The 13,104-nt window shown below is 47.7% G+C and overlaps 1 protein-coding gene across 1 annotated transcript in view; it reads left to right on the top strand.

Moving 5' to 3' along the window:
• Positions 1 to 382: 382 nt before the first annotated feature.
• FA2H (fatty acid 2-hydroxylase) overlaps positions 383 to 13,104 on the top strand; it is a 43,707-nt gene continuing 30,985 nt past the window's right edge. The window contains exon 1 of the mRNA XM_075837094.1: positions 383 to 707. Coding sequence (XP_075693209.1) covers positions 444 to 707 — 264 coding nt within the window. The 5' untranslated portion in view covers positions 383 to 443. The remainder of the gene's footprint in view (positions 708 to 13,104) is intronic.

Here is a 13,104-nt window from a genome sequence, read left to right as displayed (position 1 = left end):
GCGCTACAACTGTCTGCAGGTTTTGTCTGGTATTACAGCTCAGCTTTATTGAAGGGAATGCGGCTCAGCTGCAATACTTGACATAACCTGTGGGCAGTTGTGGCACTGTTTTTAGAAGGAACCATATTTTTCTATGTGACCCCGGTTTCAGGTAGTGTCTGATCCCCCCCCACTGCTGGATGTGACCCCGGGCTCTGGTGTCTGATCTCCCCCATATGATGATGTGCGGAGCTGCTGCTTTAATGACTATGGGCTGGACAGCTGCACTGCGGGGCTGCGGCCTCTAGAGGGCAGTGCAGAGCCGGGTGCGCTTCTCAGCTGTGTCATTATGTATTCCGCGGGCCCCGCCCCCGCTCCTGAATATTCAATGATATGCAGATGAGGCGGCGGAGGGTGTCTCGGCGGGCGCCGCTGGTGGGACACTCTGCTTTACCTCACGGTCTATGGCTGAGCGCCGGGTAACAGCCGCCGAGCTCCGGGACAGGTGCTCCGCGGGCGCCTGCTGGCTCCTCCGGGGGAGCAGCGTCTATGATGTCTCCAGCTTCGTCAAGTTTCACCCCGGGGGGGAACAGCTGCTGCAGGACCGAGCCGGCACCGACATCCAGCGGGACCTGGACGGACCCCCGCACCGGCACTCGGACAATGCGCTCCGCTGGTTAGAACAGTATTATGTCGGGGAGATGGAGCCGGAGGAGCCCTCACAGCAGGTGAGAGGAGCCGGGGGAGAGGGACATGGTGAATCCATAGAGACCTGTCCTGTGTATATAGGGACTTGTTATATCTATAGAGACCTGTCCTGTGTATATAGAGACCTGTCCTGTGTATATAGGGACTTGCTATATCTATAGAGACCTGTCCTGTGTATATAGGGACTTGCTATATCTATAGAGACCTGTCCTGTGTATATAGAGACCTGTCCTGTGTGTATATAGGGACTTGCTATATCTATAGAGACCTGTCCTGTGTATATAGGGACTTGTCCTGTGTATATAGAGACCTGTCCTGTGTATATAGGGACTTGTTATATCTATAGAGACCTGTCCTGTGTATATAGAGACCTGTCCTGTGTATATAGGGACTTGCTATATCTATAGAGACCTGTCCTGTGTATATAGGGACTTGTCCTGTGTATATAGAGACCTGTCCTGTGTATATAGGGACTTGTTATATCTATAGAGACCTGTCCTGTGTATATAGAGACCTGTCCTGTGTATATAGGGACTTGCTATATCTATAGAGACCTGTCCTGTGTATATAGAGACCTGTCCTGTGTGTATATAGGGACTTGCTATATCTATAGAGACCTGTCCTGTGTATATAGGGACTTGTCCTGTGTATATAGGGACCTGCCCTGTGTATATAGGGACCTGTTATATCTGTAGAGACCTGTCCTGTGTGTGTGTGTGTGTGTGTGTGTGTATATAGGGACTTGTTATAGCTATACGGACCTGTTATGTCTATAGGGACCTGTTGTGTGTGAATATAGGGTCTTCTATCCATAGACCTGTCGTGTGTGTGTATAGGGACTTTTTATATCTATAGGGACCTGTCCTGTGTATATAGAGACCTGTTATAGCTATACGGACCTGTCCTGTGTATATAGGGACCTGTCCTGTGTGTATATAGGGACCTGTCCTGTGTATATAGAGACCTGTCCTGTGTATATAGGGACTTGCTATATCTATAGGGACCTGTCCTGTGTATATAGGGACATGTCCTGTGTGTATATAGGGACTTGCCATATCTATAGGGACCTGTCCTGTGTATATAGGGACATGTCCTGTGTATATAGGGACTTGCCATATCTATAGGGACCTGTCCTGTGTATATAGGGACCTGTCCTGTGTCTATAGGGACCTGTCCTGTGTCTATAGGGACCAGTTATAGCTATACGGACCTGTCCTGTGTATATAGGGACCTGTCCTGTGTATATAGTGACCTGTCCTGTGTATATAGGGACTTGTTATATCTATAGGGACCTGTCCTGTGTATATAGGGACCTGTTATATCTATAGGGACCTGTCCTGTGTGTGTATATAGGGACCTGTCCTGTGTGTATATAGGGACTTGCTATATCTATAGGGACCTGTCCTGTGTATATAAGGACCTGTCCTGTGTATATAGGGACCTGTTATATCTGTAGAGACCTGTCCTGTGTATATAGGGACCTGTTATATCTGTAGAGACCTGTCCTGTGTGTGTATATAGGGACTTGTTATAGCTATAGGGACCTGTTGTGTGTGAATATAGGGTCTTGTTCTATCTATAGACCTGTCGTGTGTGTGTGTATAGGGACTTTTTATATCTATAGGGACCTGTCCTGTGTATATAGAGACCTGTTATAGCTATACGGACCTGTCCTGTGTATATAGGGACCTGTCCTGTGTATATAGGGACCTGTCCTGTGTATATAGAGACCTGTTATAGCTATGCGGACCTGTCCTGTGTATATAGGGACCTGTCCTGTGTATATAGGGACTTGCCATATCTATAGGGACCTGTCCTGTGTATATAGGGACCTGTCCTGTGTATATAGGGACTTGTTATATCTATAGGGACCTGTTATATCTGTAGAGACCTGTCCTGTGTATATAGGGACCTGTTATATCTATAGGGACCTGTCCTGTGTATATAGGGACCTGTCCTGTGTGTATATAGGGACCTGTCCTGTGTGTATATAAGGACCTGTCCTGTGTATATAGGGACCTGTTATATCTGTAGAGACCTGTCCTGTGTATATAGGGACCTGTTATATCTGTAGAGACCTGTCCTGTGTGTGTATATAGGGACTTGTTATAGCTATAGGGACCTGTTGTGTGTGAATATAGGGTCTTGTTCTATCTATAGACCTGTCGTGTGTGTGTGTATAGGGACTTTTTATATCTATAGGGACCTGTCCTGTGTATATAGAGACCTGTTATAGCTATACGGACCTGTCCTGTGTATATAGGGACCTGTCCTGTGTATATAGAGACCTGTTATAGCTATGCGGACCTGTCCTGTGTATATAGGGACCTGTCCTGTGTATATAGGGACTTGCCATATCTATAGGGACCTGTCCTGTGTATATAGGGACCTGTCCTGTGTATATAGGGACTTGTTATATCTATAGGGACCTGTTATATCTGTAGAGACCTGTCCTGTGTATATAGGGACCTGTTATATCTATAGGGACCTGTCCTGTGTATATAGGGACCTGTCCTGTGTGTGTATATAGGGACCTGTCCTGTGTGTATATAGGGACCTGTCCTGTGTGTATATAGGGACCTGTCCTGTGTGTATATAGGGACCTGTCCTGTCTGTATATAGGGACCTGTCCTGTCTGTATATAGGGACCTGTCCTGTGTGTATATAGGGACCTGTCCTGTGTGTATATAGGGACCTGTCCTGTGGGTGTATATAGGGACTGGTTATATCTATAGGGACCTGCCGTGTGTGAATATAGGGTCTTGTTCTATCTATAGACCTGTCGTGTATGTGTGTATAGGGACTTGTTATATCTATAGGGACCTGTCCTGTGTATATAGAGATCTGTTATAGCTATAGGGGACCTGTCATATGTATATAGGAACCTGTCGTTTGTGTATATAGAGACCTGTTATAGCTATAGGGACCTGTCATGTGCGTATATAGGACCTTGTTATATCTATAGGGACCTGTTGTGTGTGTATATAGGGACTTGTTATGTCTATAGGGACCTGTCCTGTGTATATAGAGACCTGTTATATCTATACGGACCTGTCGTTTGCGTATATAAGGACCTGTTATATCTATAGAGACCTGTTGTGTGTGTGTGTGTGTGTGTGTGTGTATAGGGCTTGTTATATCTATAGGGACTTGTTCTATCTATAGACCTGTCGTGTGTGTATATAGAGACCTGTTATATCTATAGGGACCTGTTGTGTGTGTATAGGGACTTGTTATATCTATAGGGGCTGCTGAAATAACTTCTATACAACAATGGGCCACTTTATTAGGGACCCCCATCTATTAGCGGGTTGGACCTCCTTTGGCCCTCAGAACCGCAGCAATTCAACATGGCACAGACTCCACCAGGTGTTGATATTGGTCTGCGGGACAGGATGGCGTCTCGCTGTAAATTCTCCTTCTGCCATAGAATAAACCGCCGCCATGAGGGGATGAACTTGGTCGGTCACAATGCTTAGGTAAGTCCCACTGTTCAGACATCATCCGCAGGTACCAGAGGTCTCAGGGTGCCAAGAAAACATCCCCCCGACCATCACTGCACCAGCCTGGACTGTTCACACCTGACAGGACGGGTTCATCAACGCCTGCGCCAAATCCTGACCCTCCCATCAGCCTCCGAAATCTGGATCATCTGACCGGGCGATCTGTCTCCGCTGCTCAGTGATACAATTTCTGTTTCCTATACTGATGGCGCTCGTACTGGTCGTCTGCGGTTACGGCTCATCCGTGCTGAGCAGCGACCAGTTGTGCGTCTGGACACGTTAGTTGCAGCGTCAGCGTTGTATTTGGCCTGAACATCAGAACGATTCTTCACCTCCTCCGACCCTTTTCATCGACGAGTTCTTGACGTCCTTCGGATTCCCTTTCGCTGGATGTTTTTCACCACAAATTGTCAGATTATTATATACAGGTCCCGGGGTCTAGAGCTGATGACCCGGCCTCGCTCCAAGGCACTCAGATCGCTGGATTTCCCATCTAATGTGGATTCACACTGAAACTGTTGTGAAATGCGCTCAAGTGATTTATTTATTTTTGCCGCGTCCGTGGTCACGGGTCTAATTTCCATACAGGAAAGATCAAACCCTGAAAAGGCCGGTGCCTCTAATAAAGTGGCCATTCGGTGTATAGGGACCGGTCATATCTATAGGGACTTGCAAAGTAACATAAAGAAGGACTGCACGTTATACAGGGGATTGTACCTGTAACTGATCTGTGATTGACCTAACCTGTTATATTTATATATATATATATACACTACCGTTCAAAAGTTTAGGGTCACCCAGACAATTTTGTTTTTTTTCCATGAAAACTCACACTTATATTTATCAAATGAGTTGCAAAATGACTAGAAAATATAGTCAAGACATTGACAAGGTTAGAAATAATGAATTTCTCCTTCAGACTTTGCTTTCGTCGCTCCATTTGCAGCAATTCCAGCATTGCAGACCTTTGGCTGTTAATTTGCTGAGGTAATCGGGAGAAATTTCACCCCATGCTTCCAGAAGCCCCTCCCACAAGTTGGATTGGCTTGATGGGCACTTCTTGCGTACCATACGGTCAAGCTCCTCCCACAACACCTCTATGGGGTTGAGATCTGGTGACTGCGCTGGCCACTCCATTACAGATAGAATACCGGCTGCCGGCTTCTTCCCTAAATAGTTCCTGCATCATTTGGAGGTGCTTTGGGTCATTGTCCTGTTGTAGGATGAAATTGGCTCCAATCAAGCGCTGTCCACAGGGTATGGCATGGCGTTGCAAAATGGAGTGATAGCCTTCCTTATTCAAAATCCCTTTTACCTTGTACAAATCTCCCACTTTACCCCAGACCATCACATGACCTCCACCATGCTACAGATGGCGTCAGGAACTCTTCCAGCATCTTTTCAGTTGTTCTGCGTCTCACAAATGTTCTTCTGTGTGATCCAAACACCTCAAACTTCCATTCGTCTGTCCATAACACTTTTTTCCAATCTTCCTCTGTCCAATGTCTGTGCTTTTGCCCATATTAATCTTTTCCTTTTATTAGCCAGTCTCAGATATGGCTTTTTCTTTGCCACTCAGCCCTGAAGGCCAGTATCCCGGAGTCGCCTCTTCACTGTAGACGTTGACACTGGCGTTTTGCGGGTACTATTTAATGAAGCTGCCAGTTGAGGACCTGTGAGGCGTCTATTTCTCAAACTAGAGACTCTAATGTACTTGTCTTGTTGCTCAGTTGTGCAGCGGGACCTCCCACTTCTCTTTCTACTCTGGTTAGAGCCTGTTTGTGCTGTCCTCTGAAGGGAGTTGTACACACCGTTGTAGGAAATCTTCAGTTTCTTGGCAATTTCTCACATGGAATAGCCTTCATTTCTAAGAACAAGAATAGACTGTCGGGTTTCACATGAAAGCTCTCTTTTTCTAGCCATTTGGAGAGTTTAATCGAACCCACAAATGTAATGCTCCAGATTCTCAACAAGCTCAAAGGAAGGTCAGTTTTATAGCTCCTCTAAACAGCAAAACTGTTTACAGCGGTGCTAACATAATTGCACAAGGGTTTTCTAATCATCCATTAGCCTTCTAACACAGTTAGCAAACACAATGTCCCATTAGAACACTGGAGTGATGGTTGCTGGAAATGGGCCTCTATACACCTATGTAGATATTGCATTAAACACCAGACGTTTGCAGCTAGAATAGTCATTTACCACATTAACAATGTATAGAGTGGATTTCTGATTAATTTAATGTTATCTTCATTGAAAAAAACTGCTTTTCTTTAAAAAAAAAAAAAAAGGACATTTGTAAGTGACCCTAAACTTTTGAACGGTAGTGTATATATATTATAGTGGATCACTTTTGTGACTCATGTGTATATAGGAAGTGTATATGTTAGACATCTATAGGGTACTACTGTCCTATATCTATAGGGGGCTGTGCTCCTGTTGTATCTCTTAGAGGTCCAGGTGTATCTACTATTGTATAGTAGGAAGCGTCTCTCATTCCTATGTAGGGGTACCACTGTATAGGGGACAGGTGCAGCCACCATTATATGGGGGCATTAGCTGTCATTTATCTCTATAAGGCCGGGGCTACATACAGGTTTTTGGTTCATGTGTGTTTACTGTATACAGGACTCGGTGCCATCCTATGTGTTCCCAGTCATGGGACAGGGGCTACTGTCCGGTCTATGGATAGTGAAGCAGCTGCCATCCGTGTATGTGGTATAGATGCATTGATGTCCAGAGGGGACAGGTATAACCATCATGTGCATGGAGGAGAAGTTGTGATCTTGGTGGTAACAGGTGTGTCCCTCGTGTGTAGAGGACGATGCTGTACCTGGCATTGCCTCCTGTAGGGTGTAACTGGCAGAGCCCAGGTTATGAGGAGTCCGTGACTGGATCTGGCCAATTCCCAGCCCCACGTGTTATGGTTTAATATGATTGTGGAGTAACCTCTGAGCTGCTCTATATAATCTCATGTATCCAGAGCTCATGTGGAATCATCACTTCTTGTCACCTGCCCGGGTACAGGAGTTTGTAGGGTTGGCTCAAAAAAATAGGGAGGAAGGAGCTAACCTGTATAGGTAGGTACAGACCGTAGTAGATGAAGAATATGCAGGTGGAGAGCTCCAGGCAGGGAGGGGAGAATACTCAGGAGAGCTCTAGGCAGGACACTGGGGGAGAATACTCAGGAGAGCTCCAGGCAGGACACATGGGGGAGAATACTCAGGAGAGCTCCAGGCAGGACACATGGGGGAGAATACTCAGGAGAGCTCCAGGCAGGGAGGGGAGAATACTCAGGAGAGCTCCAGGCAGGGAGGGGAGAATACTCAGGAGAGCTCCAGGCAGGACACATGGGGGAGAATACTCAGGAGAGCTCCAGGCAGGACACATGGGGGAGAATACTCAGGGGAGCTCCAGGTAGGGAGGGGAGAATACTCAGGAGCGCTCCAGGCAGGACACTGGGGGAGAATACTCAGAAGAGCTCCAGGCAGGACACATGGGGGAGAATACTCAGGAGAGCTCCAGGCAGGACACTGGGGGAGAATACTCAGGAGAGCTCCAGGCAGGACACTGGGGGAGAATACTCAGGAGAGCTCCAGGCAGGACACTGGGGGAGAATACTCAGGAGAGCTCCAGGCAGGACACTGGGGGAGAATACTCAGGAGAGCTCCAGGCAGGACACATGGGGGAGAATACTCAGGAGAGCTCCAGGCAGGACACATGGGGGAGAATACTCAGGAGAGCTCCAGGCAGGGAGGGGAGAATACTCAGGAGAGCTCCAGGCAGGGAGGGGAGAATACTCAGGAGAGCTCAAGGCAGGACACATGGGGGAGAATACTCAGGGGAGCTCCAGGTAGGGAGGGGAGAATACTCAGGAGAGCTCCAGGCAGGGAGGGGAGAATACTCAGGAGAGCTCCAGGCAGGACACATGGGGGAGAATACTCAGGAGAGCTCCAGGCAGGACACATGGGGGAGAATACTCAGGGGAGCTCCAGGTAGGGAGGGGAGAATACTCAGGAGCGCTCCAGGCAGGACACTGGGGGAGAATACTCAGGAGAGCTCCAGGCAGGACACTGGGGGAGAATACTCAGGAGAGCTCCAGGCAGGACACATGGGGGAGAATACTCAGGAGAGCTCCAGGCAGGACACTGGGGGAGAATACTCAGGAGAGCTCCAGGCAGGACACTGGGGGAGAATACTCAGGAGAGCTCCAGGCAGGACACTGGGGGAGAATACTCAGGAGAGCTCCAGGCAGGACACTGGGGGAGAATACTCAGGAGAGCTCCAGGCAGGACACTGGGGGAGAATACTCCGGAGAGCTCCAGGCAGGACACATGGGGGAGAATACTCAGGAGAGCTCCAGGCAGGCAGGGGGAGAATACTCAGGAGAGCTCTAGGCAGGACACATGGGGGAGAATACTCAGGAGAGCTCCAGGCAGGCAGGGGGAGAATACTCAGGAGAGCTCCAGGCAGGCAGGGGGAGAATACTCAGGAGAGCTCTAGGCAGGACACTGGGGGAGAATACTCAGTAGAGCTCCAGGCAGGACACATGGGGGAGAATACTCAGGAAATGTGCTACAATAATCCTGCCTGGAGCTCTCCTGAGGTTCATAAAGAAGGTGATGGAGCAGGTATCACAAGTAATAGCAGAGGGGAAAGTTTCGCAGTGACTGAGGTGTGGTTGTGAAGTGACGGGTGCAGGGCTCAGCGACTGTGTGTATGTATGTGCGTGCGTGCCGTACCAGTGGCAAATCCACCTGAGCGTGAAATATGAGTGAGGGGCTCACAGCCGTCCCAATGTGAACCCCCCCCTGGTGCGATCCATTGTGTGGGGAGAAAACAAATTCGATTGTAAGCTTTGTGGGCAAGTGACTGATGGGAAGGTTGCTCTGCTCGTGTGTTGCACGGTCTCTTCTCGCTCTTCTTAGTGGAAACAATTTTATCAATAATTTTGTTGACTTGTGGATTTTGGATAAATGGCGGCAGGGTCGGGTTTCTGCTTAGAACCGGAGTTACCAGTTATCTCTGTTTTTCCAGTTCGGTTCTGGTGTGGACAAAGGTTGTCACCCTGTGATCAGGACAGAGCAGGGAGCAGCAAACCAAAGGCGTCTCCATACAGCACAATAAGGGCTTGTCCGCACAGAACGGAATGGCTGCAGCGATTCCATAGAAAGTAGCAGATTTTCCGCTGCGGCAAAAACCGCACCATTTCCTGCGTTTTTTTTACTGTAGAAAATGGTGCGTATTTTGCTGCGTTTTTCTCCATGCTGAGGGCTGGTGACGTCTCCTCTGAAAAACGCAGCAATTCTGTCCACTTTCCGCAGCAGGAATTGACGCGCTGCAGTCCGAAAAATACGCACCGCGGGTCAATTTCTGCTCGGAAATTTTAAGCAGCAATCTCACCCACTCTGCTGCTACTGTATTCTGCTGCGTTTTTTTTCTGTCCGCAATTCCGCTACATGTGGATGAGCCCGTATATACATGCAATCCCACGCTTCGTATTTAAAGGGGCAGTAACGCTTTTTTTTTTTTTTTTCTAGCGCTGCTTTCCGCAGCAAAAATTCCACCTGAGGAACTGCACCACAACAGTAGTGCGGTTTTTTCAGATGGAATGTGCTGTGGATTCTAGGTCGACTATGCTGCATCGTTTTACGCAGCGTATCCGACTCGTTTGAACCCGGCCATAGTCAGTGGTTGTCCAAGAAGGCGAACAGAGCCGACAGAAGTGGCACAATGCATCTTGGCAGAATTGCCACTTTAAGCTAGCAAACGGTGGCAAATTGAGGACATTGGTGGCCTATCCTAACGATATGCAACCAGTTCTTAACTACACTGATGCTTTGTAACAATCCTTCATAAGTGTGAGCAGAACTAGGTTATGAAAATTATTTTATTCACTGACAGCAAGCAGACATCTTGGAGAGGGTGAATCATTTAAATACAAAGTGTATTAGAAAGCGTCAGTAACTGGCTTTTTGTATTGGAACTGCTATTTGGTAGCCATGCCCCTGGTCAGCCGGGCACTATCACGGAGTTGGACCGGGTGTTTCTTTTGAATTCCCCCCCGCCCCAGATGATGACTGACGGGTGGCTCCATTGCATCATGTCATTGAATAGAAGGCTATGTTCACACGCAGAGTCAAAAACGTCTCAAAATACGGAGCTGATTTCAAGGGTTTCAGCCCCTGATTTTCAGAAGTTTTTTGAGCATCTCTCGTATTTCGCCGCATTTTTTGCGGCGCTTTCGCAGCGTTTTTTATGGCCGTTTTTGGAGCTGTTTTCAATAGTCTATGAGAAAACGGCTCCAAAAACGTCCCAAGAAGTGTCCTGCACTTCTTTGACGCGGCCGTAATTTGACAGCGACGCGTAAAATGACAGCTCGTCTGCACAGAACATCGTAAGACCCATTGCAAACAATGGGCAGATGTTTGCCGACGTATTGGAGCCGTCTTTTCAGGCGTAATTCGAGGCGTAAAACACCCGAATTACGTCTGAAAAAAGGTCGTGTGCACATACCCTAAGGGTAAAGTCGCCGTCAGCGCAGTTCTGATACAAGGTCACACGTGGAATATTTGACCCTTTAGGGCTTGTCCACACACAATGGAAATGCTGCAGAAAATTTCTGCAGCGATTCTGTTGCACATCAAAGGCTTTCCGTTGCGGGAAAAATGCACCATTTCCGTTTTTACGGCAGAAAATGGTGCGTATTTTGCTACGTTTTTCACACTGTTGGGGGACGGTGACGTCTCCTCTGAAAAACGCAATAATTCTGGACACGTTCCGTAGCAGGAGTTGACACGTTACAGTCTGAAAAACACGCACCTCAGGTCAATTTGAGCTCGGAAATTTTACGCGTGTGGATGAGACTTGTTAAACCTCCTCCACTCTGCTGCTTCTGTGTTCTGCTCCGTTTTTTCCTTCCAGAAAAAACATGGCAATTCCGTTACGTGTGGACGAGCCCCTTACTCGGTGCAGGAGCAGAATTTCCTGTTATTGCACAAAAGAAGAATCCATGAAGTTCTCTCATATCTGATGTATTACCTGCACAGGTGGGGGGGGGGGGGGGCGCAGCTAAAAGAGAGCAGGTCGTTTACCTTTAACCATGTGCGTGGAATTGGAGGACCCCTTTTTAATAGGCCCAGGGAACATTTACTAAAGACTGGCGTTTCATACGCCAGTCTAAAACCGAAATCGGTTGAAGGGCGCACTCGTCTTAATAAATTTGCCGCATCTTGGGAAAATACTATAATTTCTGCCGTAAATTATAGTAAATCTTTCAGGTCACGGGATCTTTAGAAAAGTGTCGAGAGCAGTTTAAAAATTGCAGAACAAAAGTGTCCGCCAAAATGTGCAGAATACTGGCGCAAATCGTTTCATGAGGGTAAGGCCACGCGGTGCGGCCACGTTGCGTTTATGTTGCGTTTTTAAACCGCAGAAAGTCATTTTTCAATAGAAGTCGATGGTGAGATGTTGGTTATGGACACACGGCTGCTATTCTATTACAATGTGGGTCATCTTCATAATGTCCGACCGCATGCAGGTAATGACCGCAACGCCAAAGTTGTTGCTGAACTGCTTGTGTTTTTGCTAACAGTTCTGCAATGTAATGAACTATATACAGGCAACACCTAACAAACCTCAACACGGGTGAAAACTGTCCATCAATTATTTCCTATAAAAACGGAACTGCAGCATAAGGCCGGATTCACACGAGCGTGTGCATTTTGCGCGCACAAAAGGTCCATAAAAGCTCCGTGTGTCATGACCATATGATGCGTGGCTGTGGGATTTTTGCGCAGCCGCCATCATTATGACACTGTTTGTAAACAGAAAATCACGTGGTGGTTTTCTGTTTTCATTTATAGATTTGACTGCTGTAGCGCGCATGACACGCGGCACACGGAAGTGCGTCCATGTGCCGTGCGCTGTTTTCACGCACCCGTTGACTTTAATGGGTGTGGGATGTGCGAAAAACGGGCAAATATAGGACATTTCGTGAATTTTACGCAGCGGACATACGCTGCGTGAAAATCACGGACAGTCTGAACGGGCCCATTGACTAACATAGGTCCGTGCGACGCACGTGAAAATCACGCGTGTAGCACGGACGTATTATACGTTCGTCTGAATAAGCCCTTAGGCTATGTTCACACGCAATCTCAAAAACGTCTGAAAATATGGAGCTGTTTTCAAGGGAAACCGCTCCTGACTTTCAGAAGTTTTTTTCAGTCACTCACATTTTTTTACGGCCATTTTTGGAGCTTTTTTCAATAGTCAATGAAAATGATTCCGATTTCTCGGGCGTTTACAGGCGTGTGAACATACCCTTACAGAGACAAAAAACGCATGTAGTTGACCGCATGCGGTTTTCAAACGCATCAAAACCGCATCAACGACGCACCGTGTGGCCTTACCCTAAATCTCCCCCACCGTTCTAGTATTTTAAGGGTACGGCCGCACGGAGCGGCCCTGACACGGTCGCAACGCGGCCAACAACCGCGCTGCCACTATGTAGGAGCGGCTGACAAATACATAGTTAAGGGGTATTCCGGTGACACGCTCATGCGCACTGCCGCTCCATTCATTCTCTATGGGAGCGCCGGAGACAGGCGAGTGCAGTGTTCGGCTTTTTGCGGCGCTGCCATAGAGAATGAATAGGGGGTAAATTGTTGTAATTCGCAAAATCGTGCGGCCATAAAGGGTGTAACAATTCATGGCCGCACGATTTTGCAGATAAAGGGACGATTTACCCGCGTTAACATGCGGCCACTAACAGGCTGTTTAACAGTCGCACCGAACATGATGCCGGCGCGGTTGTGTCGGGGCAATCACATGTCACACACAATCTTACTATACATGGGCAACTTAGATATCGTACTTGATGACCTATCGGGACCATTGCACCCTCCTAGGC

This window comes from Rhinoderma darwinii, chromosome 9, assembly GCF_050947455.1.
Source record: "Rhinoderma darwinii isolate aRhiDar2 chromosome 9, aRhiDar2.hap1, whole genome shotgun sequence".
NCBI lineage: Eukaryota > Metazoa > Chordata > Amphibia > Anura > Rhinodermatidae > Rhinoderma > Rhinoderma darwinii.
This window is presented reverse-complemented; position numbering and strand designations above follow the sequence as displayed.